Consider the following 19,199-nt stretch of genomic DNA (forward strand, 5'->3'; position numbering starts at 1 on the left):
GCTGTTGTTCCAGGACTGGAGTCTTGCCTTGCACCCTCTTTCTTCCCACTGCCAGTGTTCTTCCATGAATTCCAAACCTGAGGGCTGCCACCAAAGCCCTTAATAACTTTTTTTTTCACAGCCCAGAGGTCTTTTTTTTTTTTTTTTACACGTATTACTCTATGAATTATAGGGAATGGGTTCCAGCAGCTCAGGCTCCTTTGCACTGGTTCTCACAAAATGTGCTTCTGTCGGGCGAGCAGGCTGGCACTTCAGTTGAAACCAAGCACTTTTCTCTTGGCTTCCTTCTTTTTTCTGATCGTTTTCCTTCACACATTTCAGGAAGCTATCTCAGCTCTTAGAGGACTGAATATGCTCAGTGTGTACATTACTTCTGTTGGCAAGAATCTTGCCCTTAACTTGTTTGTTTCCAGCAATGCCAACAGCGTGCTGTGTAACACTAGACTCTCCCAGTTTCTCCCTGGGAACATTTGTGGGGAATTCCTTTTTGAACATGACATCTACAATATCACCTTTGTTGTAAATTCACATGGATGTGGCTGAAGGAACTATTCCATGTTTTCTAAAAGGCTTAGAGAACTTATAGTGGGTGCCTCTCTTCTTTCTCTTTGTGTTGGTCATTTTGGCAAATTACTGGAAGTTGGAAGTTTCAGCCAAAAAAGAGAAAAATAGAACCCCTTAATAGCTTGAGCAAGCTTAGCTAAGCGGCAAACTGTGACATGAAGTCATAATAGGATAAGGAGTGAGAGGTTACATGGGCTAAATGGCTCAAAAATTAGTGTCCATTGAGAAATTCCCTTTATAGGAAAACTGGATTTGCCTTCAGGGCAGGTGTAGAAGCTTGGAGGTGCCAAGCTGGGCTGTAGATGTGGCTGCCATGTCAAGTACTTGGAGGTGGGGATGACAACAGTGTCCGAGGAGGAGGGGCGGTGTGCTGACCAGGGTACGGGTCAGCTGGAAGAGTGTCCTGATACTGCTCTGTCTCTGTTCTAGTGAAGCCTGTTTAGATGTAAGGAGCAGAGGCTCAATCCAGTTACTTTGAGAAAAGGGGGATTTAGGCAGAACGCCCCCGCAATCCGATAGTACAGCCTTAAGTGGGGTTGGAGGGTGTTACAGTCTCAAGGTGGCCTCGAGACCTAAGTTGTGTAAAGGGGAAGACGGTATACCAGTTGTCTGTTGGTTAAAAAAAAAGCCCTGATTCATAGCATTTATCATTCTGTTGTGTAAATACTCCTATCACGGCCAGTTTCAACCAATATGATGTCTTTGAGCTTGAAGCTGGGAAGAAATGCGTGCAATTCAATCTCTCGAATCAATATGAGTCTATTCCAGGGCATCAAATTTTAACTTTTTTTTTCTAAATTTTCCAAGTTTCCAACAAGGTGATTTATTTTTGTTTCATAGTCAGAAAAACATCTAACAAAAGTTATTTTTAAGAAGGAAATAGAAATAAAGAAATGGGACTTAATTAAACTTAAAAGCTTTTGCACAGCAAATGAAACCATTGCCCAAACTAAAAGACAACCTACTGAGTGGGAGAAAGTATTTGCAAATGATATGACATATAAGAGGTTAATATCCAAAATATATAGGCAGCTCATAAAACTCAATGTCAGAAAAACAAAAAACCCCGTTAAAAAATGTGCAGAAGACCTAAATAGACATTTTTCCAAAGAAGATATACAGATGGCCAACAGTCACATGAAAAGATGCTCAACATCGCTAATCATCAGAAAAATGCAAATCAAAACCAAAATGAGACATTACCTCATACCTGTCAGAATGGCTGTCATCAAAAAGACCTCACCACCACGTTGGTGAGGACTTGGAGAAAAGGGAAACTTAGTACACTGTCGTGAGAATACAAATTGGTGCAGCCGCTATGGAAAACAGTATGGAGGCTCCTCAAGAAACTAAGACGGGACCACTTTCACTTCCATCAAAGGAAAACATTACTATTTTCTCTCTTCCAACATTAATTGGGAAAATGTTATTGAATGCCTATAATAGGCAAGGTGTTTGACATGCTGGAGGGGGAATAGAAATAGGATGACCAAATTGAGTTTTTTTTGTTTGTTTGTTTGTTTTTGTTTTTTGTGCTATGCGGGCCTCTCACTGTTGTGGCCTCTCCCGTTGCGGAGCACAGGCTCTGGACCTGCAGGCTCAGCAGCCATGGCTCACAGGCCCAGCCGCTCTGCGGCATGTGGGATCTTCCCGGACCGGGGCACGAACCCGCGTCCCCTGCATCGGCAGGCGGACTCTCAACCACTGCGCCACCAGGGAAGCCCTGTTTTGTCTTGTTTTTAATGTGGAGGCTTTATTTTACTTTTTCTTTTTTTTGGCTGCATTGGGTCTTCATTGCTGTGTGCAGGCTTTCTCTAGTTGCGGCGAGCAGGGGCTACTCTTCATTGCGGTGCGTGGGCTTCTCATTGTGGAGGCTTCTCTTGTTGCGGAGCACGGGCTCTAGGCACGTGGGCTTCAGTAGCTGTGGCACACGGACTCAGTAGTTGTGGCTCACGGGCTTAGTTGCTCTGCAGCATGTGGGATCTTGCCGGACCAGAGCTCAAACCCGTGTCCCCTGCATTGGCAAGAGATTCTTAACCACTGTGCCACCAGGGAAGTCCCCAAATTCAGTTTTCTCAGGACTGTCCCAGTTTTAGACTAGAAAGTCTGGTACCCTGAGAAATCCCTCAGTCCAGGCAAACCAGGATAGTTGGTCACCCTACAAACAGAAGACACCTCCCAGATCTCAAGGATTTTATAATCTAGCAAACGATCTCAGATCCACTTCCTCAAGAAATATTTAATCATGTCTTAGGAGAAATAAAAATATAGGAAAATGAGAGAGAATATATAGCCGAACCTATCAGGGAAGGCTTCATGGAGATAGTTTCATTGAAGATGGCTATAATTTTTTTTTTTTTAAACCCAACATTGGGCTTCCCTGGTGGCGCATTGGTTGGGGGGTCCGCCTGCCGATGCAGGGGACATGGGTTCGTGCATCGTCCGGGAGGATCCCACGTGCTGCGGAGTGGCTGGGCCTGTGAGCCATGGCCGCTAAGCCTGCGCGTCCGGAGCCTGTGCTCCGCAACTCGAGAGGCCGCAGCGGTGAGAGGCCCGCGTACCACAAAAAAAAAAAAAAAAAGGAGACTTCCGGGAAGATGGCGGAAGAGTAAGACGCGGAGATCACCTTCCTCCCCACAGATACACCAGAAATACATCTACACGTGGAACAACTCCTACAGAACACCTACCGAACGCTGGCAGAAGACCTCAGACCTCCCAAAAGGCAAGAAACCCCTCACGTACCTGGGTAGGGAAAAAGAAAAAAGAATAAACAGAGACAAAAGGATAGGGACGGGACCTGCACCAGTGGGAGGGAGCTGTGAAGGAGGAAAGGCTTTCACACACTAGGAAGCCCCTTCGCGGGCGGAGACTGCGGGTGGCGGAGGGGGGAAGCTTCGGAGCCGCGGAGGAGAGCACAGCAACAGGGCAAAGCGGAAAGATTCCCGCACAGAGGATCGGTGCTGACCGGCACTCACCAGCCCGAGAGGCTTGTCTGCTGTCTTGTCTCCCCACCTGCCAGGGCGGGCGGGGCTGGGAGCTGAGGCTCGGGCTTCAGTAGGAGCGCAGGGAGCGGGGTTGGCGGCGTGAACACAGCCTGCAGGGGGTTAGTGCGCCATGGCTGGCCCGGAGGGAGTCAGGGGAAAAGTCTGGACCTGCCGAAGAGGCAGGGGACTTTTTCTTCCCTCTTTGTTTCCTGGTGCGCAAGGAGAGGGGATTGAGAACGCTGCTTAAAGGAGCTCCAGAGACGGGCACGAACCGCGGCTAAAAGCGCGGACCCCAGAGACAGGCATGAGACGCTAAGGCCGCTGCTGCCACCACCAAGAAGCCTGTGTGTGAGCACAGGTCACTATCCACACCCCCCCCCCCTTCCAGGGAGCCTGTGCAGCCCGCTACTGACGGGGTCCCGTGATCCAGGGACAACTTCCCCGGGAGAACGCACGGCACGCCTCAGGCTGGTGCAACGTTACGCTGGCCTCTGCCGCCGCAGGCTCGCCCCGCAGTCCGTGCCCCTACCTACCCCCGGCCTGAGTGAGCCAGAGCCCCCGAATCAGCGGCTCCTTTAACCCCGTCCTGTCTGAGCGAAGAACAGACGCCCTCCGGCGACCTACAAGCAGAGGCGGGGCCAAATCCAAAGCTGAGCCTCTGGGAGCTGTGAGAACAAAGAAGAGAAAGGGAAATCTCTCCCCGCAGCCTCAGAAGCAGCGGATTAAAGCTCCGCAATCAACTTGATGTGCCCTGCATCTGTGGAATACATGAATAGACAATGAATCATCCCAAATTAAGGAGGTGGACTTTGAGAGCAAGGTTTATTATTTTTTTCCCCTTTTCCTCTTTTTGTGAGTGTGTATGTGTATGCTTCTGTGTGAGATTTTGTCTGTATAGCTTTGCTTCCACCATTTGTCCCAGGGTTCTATCCGTCCGTTTTTTTGGTTTTTTCTCTTAATAATTACATTTTTATTTTAATAACTTTATTATATTTTATGTTAACTTTATTTTATTTTACTTTATCTTCTTTCTTTCTTCTTTTCCTTCCTTCCCTCCTTCCTTCCTTCCTCCCTCCCTTCTTTCTTTCTTTTCTTTCTTCTTCTACTAATTCTTTCTTTCTACTTTTTCTCCCTTTTCTTCTGAGCCGTGTGGCTGAAAGACTCTTGGTGCTGCAGCCAGGAGTTAGTGCTGTGCCTCTGAGGTGGGAGAGCCAACTTCAGGACACTGGTCCACAAGAGACCTCCCAGCTCCACATAATATCAAACGGCGAAAATCTCCCAGAGATCTCCATCTCAACACCAGCACCCAGCTTCACTCAATGACCAGCAAGCTACAGTGCTGGACATCCTATGCCAAACAACTAGCAAGACAGGAACACAACCCCAACCATTAGCTGAGAGGCTGCCCAAAATCATAAGTCCACAGACACCCCAAAACACACCACCAGACGTGGACCTTCCCACCAGAAAGACAAGATCCAGCCTCATCCACCAGAACACAGGAACTAGTCCCCTCCACCAGGAAGCCTACACAACCCACTGAACCAACCTTAGCCACTGGGGACAGACACCAAAAACAACGGGAACGGGCTTCACTGGTGGTGCAGTGGTTGAGAGTCTGCCTGCCAATGTAGGGGACACAGGTTCGAGCCCTGGTCTGGGAAGATCCCACATGCCGCGGAGCAACTGGGCCCGTGAGCCACAAATACTGAGCCTGCGCATCTGGAGACTGTGCTCTGCAGAGAACAAGAGAGGCAGTGATAGTGAGAGGCCTGCGCACCGCGATTAAGAGTGGCCCCCACTTGCCACAACTAGAGAAAGCCCTCGCACAAAAATGAAGACCCAACACAGCCATAAATAAATAAATAAAATTTTAAAACAACAACAACAAAAAAAGGGAACTACGAACCTGCAGCCTGCAAAAAGGAGACCCTAAACACAGTAAGATAAGCAAAATGAGAAGACAGAAAAACACACAGCAGATGAAGGAGCAAGATAAAAACCCACCAGACCTAACAAATGAAGAGGAAATAGGCAGTCTACCTGAAAAAGAATTCAGAATAATGATAGTAAAGATGATCCAAAATCTTGGAAATAGAATAGACAAAATGCAAGAAACATTTAATAAGGACCTAGAAGAACTAAAGAGCAAACGAACAATGATGAACAACACAATAAATGAAATTAAAAATACTCTACATGGGATCAATAGCAGAATAACTGAGGCAGAAGAACGGATAAGTGACCCGGAAGATAAAATAGTGGAAATACTGCAGAGCAGAATAAAGAAAAAAGAATGAAAAGAACTGAGGACAGTCTCAGAGACCTCTGGGACAACATTAAATGCACCAACATTCGAATTATAGGGGTTCCAGAAGAAGAAGAGAAAAAGAAACGGACTGAGAAAATATTTGAAGAGATTATAGTTGAAAACTTCCCTAATATGGGAAAGGAAATAGTTAATCAAGTCCAGGAAGCACAGAGAGTCCCATACAGGATAAATCCAAGGAGAAATACACCAAGGCACATATTAATCAAACTGTCAAAAATTAAATACAAAGAAAACATATTAAAAGCAGCAAGGGAAAAACAACAAATAACACACAAGGGAATCCCCATAAGGTTAACAGCTGATCTTTCAGCAGAAACTCTGCAAGCCAGAAGGGACTGGCAGGACATATTTAAAGTGATGAAGGAGAAGAACCTTCAACCAAGATTACTCTACTCAGCAAGGATCTCATTCAGATTTGATGGAGAAATTAAAACCTTTACAGACAAGCAAAAGCTGAGAGAGTTCAGCACCACCAAACCAGCTCTACAACAACTGCCAAAGGAACTTCTCTAGGCAAGAAACACAAGAGAAGGAAAAGACCTACAATAACAAACCCAAAACAATTAAGAAAATGGGAATAGGAACATACATATCGATAATTACCTTAAATGTAAATGGACTAAATGCTCCCACCAAAAGACACAGATTGGCTGAATGGATACAAAAACAAAACCCATATATTTGCTGTCTACAAGAGACCCACTTCAGACCTAGACACATACAGACTGAAAGTAAGGGGATGGAAACAGATATTTTATGCAAATGGAAACCAAAAGAAAGCTGGAGTAGCAATTCTAATATCAGACAAAATAGACTTTAAAATAAAGACTATTAGAAGAGACAAAGAAGGACACTACATAATGATCAAGGGATCAATCCAAGAAGAAGATATAACAATTGTAAATATTTATGCACCCAACATAGGAGCACCTCAATACATAAGGCAAATACTAACAAACAGCCATAAAAGGGGAAATCGACAGTAACACATTCATAGTAGGGGACTTTAACACCCCGCTCTCACCAATGGACAGATCATCCAAAATGAAAATAAATAAGGAAACACAAGCTTTAAATGATACATTAAACAAGATGGACTTAATTGATATTTATAGGACATTCCATCCAAAAACAACAGAATACACATTTTTCTCTAGTGCTCATGGAACGTTCTCCAGGATAGATCATATCTTGCGTCACAAATCAAGCCTTGGTAAATTTAAGAAAATTGAAATCGTATCAAGTATCTTTTCCGATCACAACGCTATGAGACTAGATATCAGTTACAGGAAAAGATCTGTAAAAAATACAAACACATGGAGGCTAAACAATATAGTACTTAATAACTAAGTGATCACTGAAGAAATCAAAGAGGAAATAAAAAAATACCTAGAAACAAATGACAATGGAGACAGGACGACCCAAAATCTATGGGATGCAGCAAAAGCACTTCTAAGAGGGAAGTTTATAGCAATACAATCCTACCTTAAGAAACAAGAAAAATCTCGAATAAAGAACCTAATGTTGCACCTAAAGCAATTAGAGAAAGAAGAACAAAAAAAAACCCAAAGTTAGCAGAAGGAAAGAAATCATAAAAATCAGATCAGAAATAAATGAAAAAGAAATGAAGGAAACAATAGCAAAGATCAATAAAACTAAAAGCTGGTTGTTTGAGAAGATAAACAAAATTGATAACCCATTAGCCAGACTCATCAAGAAAAAAAGGGAGAAGACTCAAATCAATAGAATTAGAAATGAAAATGGAGAAGTAACAACTGACACTGCAGAAATAAAAAAGATCATGAGAGATTACTACAAGCAACTCTATGCCAATAAAATGGACATCCTGGAAAAAATGGACAAATTCTTAGAAAGGCACAACCTGCCAAGACTGAACCAGGAAGAAGTAGAAAATATGAACAGACCAATCACAAGCACTGAAATTGAAACTGTGATTAAAATTTTTCCGACAAACAAAAGCCCAGGACCAGATGGCTTCACAGGCAAATTCTATTAAACATTTAGAGAAGAGCTAACACCTATCCTTCTCAAACTCTTCCAAAATATAGCAGAGGGAGGAACACTCCCAAACTCATTCTACGAGGCCACCATCACCCTGATACCAAAACCAGACAAGGATGTCACAAAGAAAGAAAACTACAGGCCAATATCACTGATGAACAAAGATGCAAAAATCCTCAACAAAATACTAGCAAACAGAATCCAACAGCACATTAAAAGGATCATACACCATGATCAAGTGGGGTTTATTCCAGGAATGCAAGGATTCTTCAATATACGCAAATCAATCAACGTGATACACCATATTAACAAATTGAAGGAGAAAAACCATATGATCATCTCAATAGATGCAGAGAAAGTGTTCGACAAAATTCAACACCCATTTATGATAAAAACCCTGCAGAAAGTAGGCATAGAGGGAACTTTCCTCAACATAATAAAGGCCATATATGACAAACCCACAACCAACATCGTCCTCAATGGTGAAAAACTGAAAGCATTTCCACTAAGATCAGGAACAAGACAAGGTTGCGCACTCTCACCACTCTTATTCAACATAGTTTTGGAAGTTTTAGCCACAGCAATCAGAGAAGTAAAGGGAATAAAAGGAATCCAAATTGGAAAAGAAGTAAAGCTGTCACTATTTGCAGATGACATGATACTATACATAGAGAATCCTAAAGATGCTACCAAAAAACTACTAGAGCTAATCAATGAATTTGGTAAAGTAGCAGGATACAAAATTAATGCACAGAAGTCTCTAGCATTCCTATACAGTAATGATGAAAAATCTGAAAGTGAAATCAAGAAAACACTCCCATTTACCATTGCAACAAAAAGAATAAAATATCTAGGAATAAACCTACCTAAGGAGACAAAAGACCTGTATGCAGAAAATTATAAGACACTGATGAAAGAAATTAAAGATGATACAAATAGATGGAGAGATATACCATGTTCTTGGATTGGAAGAATCAACATTGTGAAAATGACTCTACTACCCAAAGCAATCTACAGATTCAATGCAATCCCTATCAAACTACCACTGGCATTTTTCACAGAAGTAGAACAAAAAATTTCACAATTTGTATGGAGACACAAAAGACCCCGAATAGCCAAAGCAATCTTGAGAACGAAAAACGGAGCTGGAGGAATCAGGCTCGCTGACTTCAGACTATACTACAAAGCTACAGTAATCAAGACAGTATGGTACTGGCACAAAAACAGAAAGATCAATGGAACAGGATAGAAAACCCAGAGATAAACCCACACACATATGGTCACCTTATCTTTGATAAAGGAGGCAGGAATGTACAGTGGAGAAAGGACAGCCTCTTCAATAAGTGGTGCTGGGAAAACTGGACAGGTATATGTAAAAGTATGAGCTTAGATCACTCCCTAACACCATATAGAAAAATAAGCTCAAAATGAATTAAAGACCTAAATGTAAGGCCAGAAACTATCAAACTCTTAGAGGAAAACATAGGCAGAACACTCTATGACATAAATCACAGCAAGATCCTTTTTGACCCATCTCCTAGAGAAATGGAAATAAAAACAAAAATAAACAAATGGGATCTAATGAAACTTCAAAGCTTTTGCACAGCAAAGGAAACCATAAACAAGACCAAAAGACAACCCTCAGAATGGGAGAAAATATTTGCAAATGAAGCAACTGACAAAGGATTAATTTCCAAAATTTATAAGCAGCTCATGCAGCTTAATAACAAAAAAACAAACAACCCAATCCAGAAATGGGAAGAAAACCTAAGTAGACATTTCTCCAAAGAAGATATACAGACTGCCAACAAACACATGAAAGAATGCTCGACATCACTAATCATTAGAGAAATGCAAATCAAAACTACAATGAGATATCATCTCACACCAGTCAGAGTGGCCATCATCAAAAAATCTAGAAACAATAAATGCTGGAGACGGTGTGGAGAAAAGAGAACCCTCTTGCACTGTTGGTGGGAATGTAAATTGGTACAGCCACTGTGGAGAACAGTATGGAGGTTCCTTAAAAAACTACAAAAAACTACCATATGACCCAGCAATCCCACTACTGGGCATATACCCTGAGAAAACTATAATTCAAAAAGAGTCATGTACCAAAATGTTCATTGCAACTCTATTTACAATAGCCCGGAGATGGAAACAACCTAAGTGTCCATCATCGGATGAATGGATAAAGAAGATGTGGCACATATATACAATGGAATATTACTCAGCCATAAAGAGAAACGAAATTGAGCTATTTGTAATGAGGTGGATAGACCTAGAGTCTGTCATACACTGTGAAGTAATTCAGAAAGAGAGAGACAAATACCGTATGCTAACACATATATATGGAATTTAAGAAAAAAGAAAATGTCATGAAGAGCCTGGGGTAAAATAGGAATAAAGACACAGACTTACTAGAGAATGGACTTGAGGATATGGGGAGGGGGAGAAGGGTAAGCTGTGACAAAGCGAGAGAGAGGCATGGACATATATACAGTACCAAACGTGAAATAGATAGCTAGTGGGAAGCAGCCGCATAGCACAGGGAGATCAGCTCGGTGCTTTGTGACCACCTGGAGGGGTGGGATAGGGAGGGTGGGAGGGAGGGAGATGCAAGACGGAAGAGATATGGGAACATATGTATATATATAGCTGATTCATTTTGTTGTAAAGCAGAAACTAACACACCATTGTAAAGCAATTATACTCCAATAAAGATGTTTTAAAAAAAACCAAAAAACATTGTAGGTATTTCTGGGAAATGATATTCTGGACTCTTTGTAGCTCCTAAATCTTCGGTGAACATCCTTACTTCTGTAATGAGAAAAAAAGAAAGTAACACTATCCCCCTCAACCAGAAACAATTTAAGTAGATTTCAAATATACATATAAAGCAAAAAGGATATAAGAAGCATTACCAATCTTACCACCAAGATATAACCTCATTTAAAATTTTTGATAGATATATATCTAGGACAGTTGGTCTCAGCCAGGGTGATTTTGCCACTTGGGGGGACACTTGGCAGTGTATACAGACATTTTTTTACTTTCACAACTGAGGAAGGATGCTACTTGCATCCAGTGGATAGTGGCTAGGGATGCTGCTAAACATTCTACAAAGTACAGGACAGCTCCCTCTTCCCCAACAAAGAATTATCCAGTCCAAAATGTTAGTAGTGCCATGACTGGGGAACTCTGTCCTAGGATGTACATATGGTTTTGGTTTGAATTTACAAAAGTGATGCTAAATCTATGTATAGTTTTCTAATCTGAATGTGTTGTATTTCTTCAGGCAGAGAAGGGGAAAGACAGTCTAGGCAAAGGGAATAAATACAACTAAAAGACAAGAAAACTCTAAGCATATTTAGAGACAAAATATGTAGTTATAAAATCATAGTGACAGAATACATCATAATGGTTAAGAACCCAGGCATCGAAGTGAGCAAATGCAATTGGAATCTTAACTTCATCTCTTTGGGTCAAGGGGCTGAGTGAGTGGGAAGGAAAGATGAGATAGGAGCTGTATGCTCTTTTTTTTTTTTAAATAACTTTTTTAAACTTTATTAACTTATTTTTATTTTTGGCTGCCTTGGGTCTTTGTTTCTGCGTGTGGGCTTTTCTCTAGTTGCGGCAAGTGGGGGCTACTCTTCGTTGCGGTTCACGGGCTTCTTATTGGGTGGCTTCTCTTGTTACAGAGCACAGGCTCTAGGTGCGAAGGCTTCAGTAGTTGTGGTACTCAGGCTCAGTAGTTGTGGCTCGTGGGCTCTAGAGCACAGGCTCAGTAGTTGTGGCACATGGGCTTAATTGCTCTGCGGCATATGGGATCTTCCCGGACCAGGGTTCGAACCCGTGTCCCCCGCACTGTCAGGCGGATTCTTAACCACTGCACCACGAGGGAAGTCCCTGGAGCTGTATGCTCTTAACAAGCCATTAATCCTCTATTAGCCTCAGTTTTCACATGCTTAAGATGAGGAACAACAATACCTACTTCAGAGGACTACTGTAAGCATTAAAAGAGATAATGGTTGGCAAAGCCCTTGCTTCTGGTAGGTGTTCAATAAATGGTGACTATGTTACTATTATTATTGTTAACTTTTTTATTGTCAAACAAAGCATAGATATAGAAAGTGACACATAGGGCTTCCCTGGTTGCGCAGTGGTTAAGAATCTGCCTGCCGATGCGGGGGACATGGGTTTGAGCCCTTTGCTGGGAAGCTCTCACATGCCGCAGAGCAACTAAGCCCATGTGCCACAACTACTGTGTTCTAGAGCCGGCGAGCCACAACTACTGAAGCCCATGTGCCACAACTACTGAAGCCCGCACACCTAGAGCCTGTGCTCCGCAACGAGAAACCACTGTAATGAGAAGCCCGCGCACCACGAGGAAGAGTAGCCCCCACTCGCCGCAACTAGAGAAAGCCTGCATGCAACAAAGACCCAAAGCGGCCAAAAATAAAATTAATTAAAAAAAAAAAGTATTCTTCAAGACTTGTTTCTATCAGTATAATTTGTGTTAGGGAAGATGGTTGACTGGGGTCAGAAGGGGCAATCCCTGGCCTTAGGAATAGAGATCTTCCTTGAGTACAGCTACCCATTTGTATGGGGACAGAATCTGTTCCTTACAAACATCATAAAGCCAACTAGCTTAGAAAGATATAATTAGACAGTTTTCTCAGCAGTAAAGCTTTTGCCAGTGCTTTGTATATTTTGCTGCCTGGTAGGAAAATAAAGCTTCCACAGAACAGATTTATTTTGCTTGTATCTGTAGAGAATATTTACAAGTTCATGCTGAATCTCAGAACATATCCAGGTTGACATAGATGCACTGATTGTGTTTTTTAACGTTTCTGCTAAAATCTAATCATAGATCTTATCACACTCATGGTACAACTCTGTGTGTGCTTGCTTACTAGGAAAATGGAGGGTTTGGGGGGAAGACAGCAGTTATCGGCTTATGTCAGGGGATGGGGTGGGTGGGCTTGCAAGGTAAATATATGGAACACTATGAGGGAACTTGGTGAATAGGATCTACCATGAATGAAGAATTGAGTTATATTCTTAATTTTGGTGTTTTGGGGGTGGTTGGATGGAGTTGGATTATGGCCAATGTTGTTTATAATCTGAGAGGTTCTAGAGGACAAAATGCCATGAGAGGCATCGGGTCATGTGTTGTCCTCAGCTGTACTAGAGGGCATAGTTAGAGTCACGGAGGTGCAGTTCTGAGCTCTTCCCTGCCCAGGCCTGCAGGAGGAGTTCGGGTTGTGCGTGTCCTTGTGGCAAGCACAGGGGGATAACTGTACACCAGCCCACCACCCTCTTCTGTGTTAACAGGTCCTGATTGTGTTCAGCTATCAGATGGCTATTCCTTGATCTTGGGGGAGGTGGACTAGTCCCAGTGCGTGAATCGTGTTTGGTGCAAGGCAATTGTGGTACTCAATTTATATTTCCTGGTGTTTGGTCTGAGGTGGCCAAGTGACCTAGGAGGAGTGTGATGGGGATTTTAGGAAATAATTTTCTCTCTGATAAAAAGAGAGAGATGGAGGAGAAGAGGCCTGCCCCTTTTCATCCCGATTTTGGACCAGGGTTCTGTGAAGACATGGTGTTTGGTACTGTGCCAGCTATTATGTGACCATGAGGGTACACCAAGGGTGACAGAGTGAAAGATGGGAAAATCTTCTGTCCTTGATGACATCACTGAGCTTCTGGATCAACCTGGGACTCCACACCGCTAGCTTCTTATAATGTGAGACTCTTATTGTTTAAACCACTTTTGATGGGATATTCTGTCATTGAAGCCAAAAGCATCTTTTTTTTTGGATGCACGCGCAGCTTGTGAGATCTTAGTTCCCCAACCAAGGACTGAACTCGTGCTCCCAGCAGTGGAAGTGCAGAGTCCTAAGCACTGGACCACCAGGGAATTCCCAGAAGCCAAAAGCATCGTGATTGACAGAGCTCTGGATGAAGAACAAGTGTTGGGAGAATATCAAAGGCCCCAATTTTAGGAGTAAGTATCCATGCGTAGAAAAGAAGAAGAGCTGAGGCAGAACTGGGACTCTGGGAGAGGCTTCGGTCACCACTGGCGAGGACAGACAATTGGGCTCCTGCTGATCAGTTTCCTTAGCTATAAAATGAGGAAAGTCATATTAGTGCCACTGGGTTGTTATAAGCTTAAAAATACCTTAACTCCTGTACATTTCCTAGGATATAGCAGGAGCTTAATAAAAGACAGTTGCTTCTATTTAATGGAGACCTACAGAGGCAATGAAAATACTTCATGATCCACTACGAGATGTATGACCAATAGGTGCTGGGTGAGGTCAGGCCAATTTGAGGCTTCCTAGGGCCATCTGGTGTCGACCTACCCTGATTGGTCTTCTAAGAGAGAAGACCCTGGGGGTGGAGTTTCTGGAGACCATTTCTTCTCTGCCCCCAGAGGCATATCTAAAACAATAGACATTTTGGGGGGAAGGGGAACATTAATATTTGCCATGACATTGTTTTCCCCTGAGCAGGTAGGAAGACAAAGACAGATGACATGCAGAGCTGATAGAAATGAGAATGCCAAAGCTAAGTGGGTTTTCCAAGGTTCCCAAGGGACTGGTCTGGGGCATATCATGGGGTCTCAGACTCCTGGGAGGAAGGAGGAGGAGGGTTTGGAATGTCCCCTGCCCATCCCATCATTGACACCTTGGGATACAGAAGCACCGAAGTATGAATGTAATAACCAGAACCAGAGGCTTCCTGCTCACGGATGTGAGGGGGGTGGGGGAGGTGGACTGAAATAGCCACACAGCACTAATAGCAGACTCTGAGAAGCCACTCCTTTTCACTGGAGTGGCTTCCTACACAGCCTTCTAAGTAATTTCTAAGCTTGTGATGATTACAGAAAGAAGAAGAATAGAAGTTACTGGCATTTGTAGTAACAGGATGAGAAAGTGCAAGACTTCCTGTTATGTGTGTGTGACAGCTGGTGATAAGTGGAGGGCCCTGCACAGGAAATCCGCTCAGCTTCTGCAATGTGACCTGCCTGAAACTTGGGCACTTCTTCAGTCTGGATGTTGATGGCAGGACAAAGGGGCACCTGGACCATGGACAACGTGGTAGAGAAGAGTTTGGAAGGGCCCCTGGCACCTTCTACAGATGAGCCCTCCCAGAAAAGGGGAGACCTGGTAGAAATCTTAAATGGGGATAAGGTAAAATTTGACGACACTGGACTCTCCTTAATTCTGCAGAATGGCCTGGAGACCCTCCGAGTGGAAAACGCTCTGACAGATGTCATCTTGTGTGTGGACATTCAGGAATTCTCCTGCCACCGCGTGGTGCTTGCCGCGGCCAGCAACTATTTCAGGTCAGCACGCCTAGACCAGAGTCAAATTGGGTGCAGGTCGTCAGGGAAATCTGTATTGACGTGAGAGCCCAGTGTAACTAGTTGGCTGTTGCACTTACGGTTTGTATATTTACTTCTGTTTGTGTGTCTATTCAAGATTCCAGAAAGGAAGCTATTAAACTTTAAAGTTTAGAATTTAAGTCATATTAAGAGAGCTTGCATCATTTAAGGGTAATGTTTATACATTATGGTGCACCTTAATGTGTATATGTCTTTGTTTCAGAGGGTGGAAAATTACCAAAGTTATGGGGATTTTCCCCCCACCACCTGACTAGTGTGTTGGAAACATAATGCTGTCTTTGTTCACCAATAGATGTAGAGAAAACAACGTGGCCACTCAAAGTTATCCAATGATCTGCTGAAAATTAGGGGCTTCTGTTTAAGTGCAGTGAATGGGTAGGAAGGGAAAGCAGTTACAAAGGTGCTTTAGAAGTGAGAGGCCACTAGTTACAACAAATTCAAGGGATCTGGGTTCCATCCCACTCTGCCCCTTCCTGAGCCTGTGACTTGAGGCAAATCACTTAATGCTCTGAGTTTCTGTTTTGTCATCAGTAAGATGGGGACAATAATGCTTACCTCTTAGGATTATTGTGATAATTAAATATGAGAGGGAAAAGAGTCTCACATAGTGCCTAGCATCTCGTAGATGCTCAGTATATCTCTGTTGAAATTCTTCGCCTCATTCTGCTTAGTTCAGCTAAGAGCTGTGTATTGGGCAAAAGCTTGGGGGTAGGAATGTGGGAGAATCAGGAACCCAGTGAATTCCGCTGGATCCAGAGTTCTCCAGATCGATGTAGACATGGTGGGAACCAGTCCCCAAGGGAAATGTGGAAGCAAAAGGGTACTTGGAGAACTTGAAAAAGAAATACTCTTGTAATTCTTCTTAATAAGATTCTTCTTAACTCTTTGTTCTGGCTGAGGAAATTAAAAACTATTTACCTATGTAAATATCATGGAAGGTATTTTATTTTTTCATTTTTTGATATGCTTAGGGGAAAATCTTTGGAATTCAAAAAGCAAGGCTGACAGATTGTTGTGGGGCTGATTAGGTACCGTATGCATACGAGGCAAGAGGATATATGGGTTTGTAGGAAGCAGGGCCTGCTATATGCCAGACAGACAGTTATCTGATTTTGTTTTTGCAACAGCGTGATGAAGGTGGCTGATATGCCCTTTTACAGATGAGGAAATGTAAACCCAACATTACATATCTAGTCATTGCTGGAGCAAGGATTGGGCACATTCTAGAAATTTTTGTTTTTATTGCAATACAAACTGCCCCTAGATTGGAGGCTTTATTCCACAAGAAGTATATAAAAGGTAAAGTGTAGGCACGGCCGTCACACTGGGTTCACATAGATAAACACATTATTCACTCTACCAATATTGATCATATGATTTCACATTGATCACAACCCCTTTCAGAAATGAATGAGAGTCAACTTAGCTGATGTGTTGAGCACTCACTTTCAGGTTTAATCTTTTTGTTTTGGGTCACTAGAAAACTGCTATTATAAAATATATACCCGATTAGCGATTTCATTAGCTGCTTGACCTGGCTATGAAACAGGACCGCTGGCTGTGTGCTCTTGAGTACATCAATGCTTTCTCCAGTCCTGGGGTTTCTCAGTCTAAATAGAAGGTGTTTGGGCCCAGGTCCTTCCAACCCTGCTGATGTAGGGTGCTTAGGGAAAGTGTGTGCCAGCCCCAGAGGCAGCAACGGGCAACGAGAAGTTGGAGGCGGCCATGCAGTGCACGTGTCTGCCTGTGGATGAAGAGTCTCTTCCCAAATTGCGTGGTTATGAAGGGAAATTCCTTCCATTCTCTTTTGATTCTTATTTTGGTATTTCCAAGGTGACTGTCCTCCTATAATGACCACAGTCCTGGAGACAGGATTCATTTTTCCAGTACTACTATTAAAAATAACTTCTGTTGTTGAACACTTATTGTGGGCCAGTCCCTGTGCCGCCTGTGTCACATCCACTGTCCCACTTAATCCTCATGACAACCCCCCTGAGGTGGGGAGTTGTCTCCCCATTTCCAGATGAGGAACCCAAACTTGGAGTGTCTCAGTTAACGCAGTGCCCAAGTGGGATTTGGACCTAGGACTGACATTAAGTCTGACATTGCCTCACCGCCTGTCTTGCTTTGTTTCTAAGATTTTGAAAAGGGTTGGTAGCCAAGTTCCTCTTATGCTCAGACTTTGAAAGGGCAGAGAGTCTGCTCTGTCTGAGAAGCTTCTGACATAGCCCTCTGTGCTCTGGAGGGCCTGAAGCTGGTTGTAAAATTATGTAGGGTTTTTTTTCTTTATTCATTGAGAACATAAATATTTTCCACTAAGTGAACCATAGTTTATTTAACCAATCCTCTATTGATAGACATTTGGATTGTTTCGAATTTTTTGCTATTATAAACAATGTTATAATAAATAATCTTATACGTCATTTCATATGCATTCAGGAGTGTCTGGGTGTGCATTTCTAGAAGAGGATTTGCTGCGTCGAAGAGAAATGTATCTGCTGTTTTAATGGATATTGCCAGATTCTTCTTAATAGGGGTTAAATAATTTTGCAATCCCCATGGCCTTGCCAAAAGAGGATGGCATCTAATTTTGGGGATTTTCCCAATCTGATAGATGAGAAACAGTATCTCAGGTTAGTTTTAATTTGTATTTGTCTTATTTTTTATAAGGTCAAACATCTTTTCATACGTTTAAGGGTCATCTGCAGTTCTATTTCTATGAACTCTCATTTCATAGCCTTTCAAACTTTTATTTATATCTTTTTTTTTTGCGGTACGCGGGCCTCTCACTGTTGTGGCCTCTCCCGTTGCGGAGCACAGGCTCCGGACGCGCAGGCTCAGCAGCCATGGCTCACGGGCCCAGCTGCTCTGCGGCACGTGGGATCTTCCCGGACCGGGGCACGAACCCGTGTCCCCTGCATCGGCAGGCGGACTCTCAACCACTGCGCCACCAGGGAAGCCCCCTCATTTATATCTTTTTCAATCAAAATTAATTTTTATCAAAGTACTATGTACAAGTAGTTAACAAAGAGTCAAATAGTATTTAAAGGCTTATAATGAAAACCAAAAATTCCTCTTCACTTCCTCTACCCTTCAGTCTTGGTCACTAGAGCCCACCATTTTCAAAATTTAGCTGTTTCTGTTTCTTCTGGTATTATATTTATATTTCTACAAAATACTCTTATACTGCTCTTTCTTCATTTCTCAGGGTTAGAAATCATTTATTAATTTTCTAGTAGGTCTGATAAGGATTTAGCACTTATACCTAGCTCCCTTCCCTTCCCTATCCTCTCTCAATATAATGTTATCACATTTTTCATACATTTGGATTAAGAGTTTACATTATATCTATGAAAACATTGTTTCCTGTTGAGCCAAACTGTGTTTTATGATTACATTTTCTTTCTTGTAAACCTTGTCTTTCCTGAAGTTAGTAACTCACTCTTTTTTCCATTTGCTTAGTTTTCGGGGTATCTTTTGCTCACAGCCTCTCCACAGTGATCTTTCATGTAGTCCAAATGCATCAGAGGATCTACCACTTCTTTATCTTATCACTTCCATTACCCTATACAGCTTCTCTGAACCTGCTGCCCAGCTGTTGTCTAGCTGCATATGTAACCACGGTGGCTGTAAATAGGAACTATATTAGTAACTCAGACAATGTAGTTCCCTTTGGGGGACTATTTAAAAGCCTGCAATGAAATGAGGAATCTGGGAAAACACGTAGAGTTGAGGCTGAGAAAAGGGTGAGGGGGAATAAAGCTTAGAAAAATCGAGGGAAGCACAGATTTAACACTTATAATAATATTTTTTTAAGTGTATAAGATTACTAGTGTCTTTTATAAGATTGCTCCGAAGCTGCCATTTGTGTTTTGTCTCT

At 42.7% G+C, this 19,199-nt stretch overlaps 1 protein-coding gene across 4 annotated transcripts in view; it reads left to right on the plus strand.

Moving 5' to 3' along the window:
* Positions 1-14,932: 14,932 nt before the first annotated feature.
* Positions 14,933-19,199, plus strand: part of KLHL6 (kelch like family member 6) — a 67,067-nt gene continuing 62,800 nt past the window's right edge. For 3 of the 4 annotated variants that reach the window (XR_003792318.1, XR_003792317.1, XM_029214226.1), the window contains exon 1: positions 14,933-15,259. Coding sequence is in view for 1 of the 4 variants with exons in the window: in XM_029214226.1 (XP_029070059.1) it covers positions 14,967-15,259 (293 nt within the window). In the remaining 3 variants the exon portion in view is untranslated. Of the gene's footprint in view, positions 15,359-19,199 lie in introns of all 4 variants that reach the window. The other variant, XM_029214227.1, reaches the window with a different exon arrangement.

This window comes from Monodon monoceros, unplaced genomic scaffold (genome assembly GCF_005190385.1).
Source record: "Monodon monoceros isolate NGI ecotype Baffin Bay Population unplaced genomic scaffold, NGI_Narwhal_1 Super_Scaffold_11, whole genome shotgun sequence".
In the NCBI taxonomy this organism is placed as follows: Eukaryota; Metazoa; Chordata; class Mammalia; order Artiodactyla; family Monodontidae; genus Monodon; species Monodon monoceros.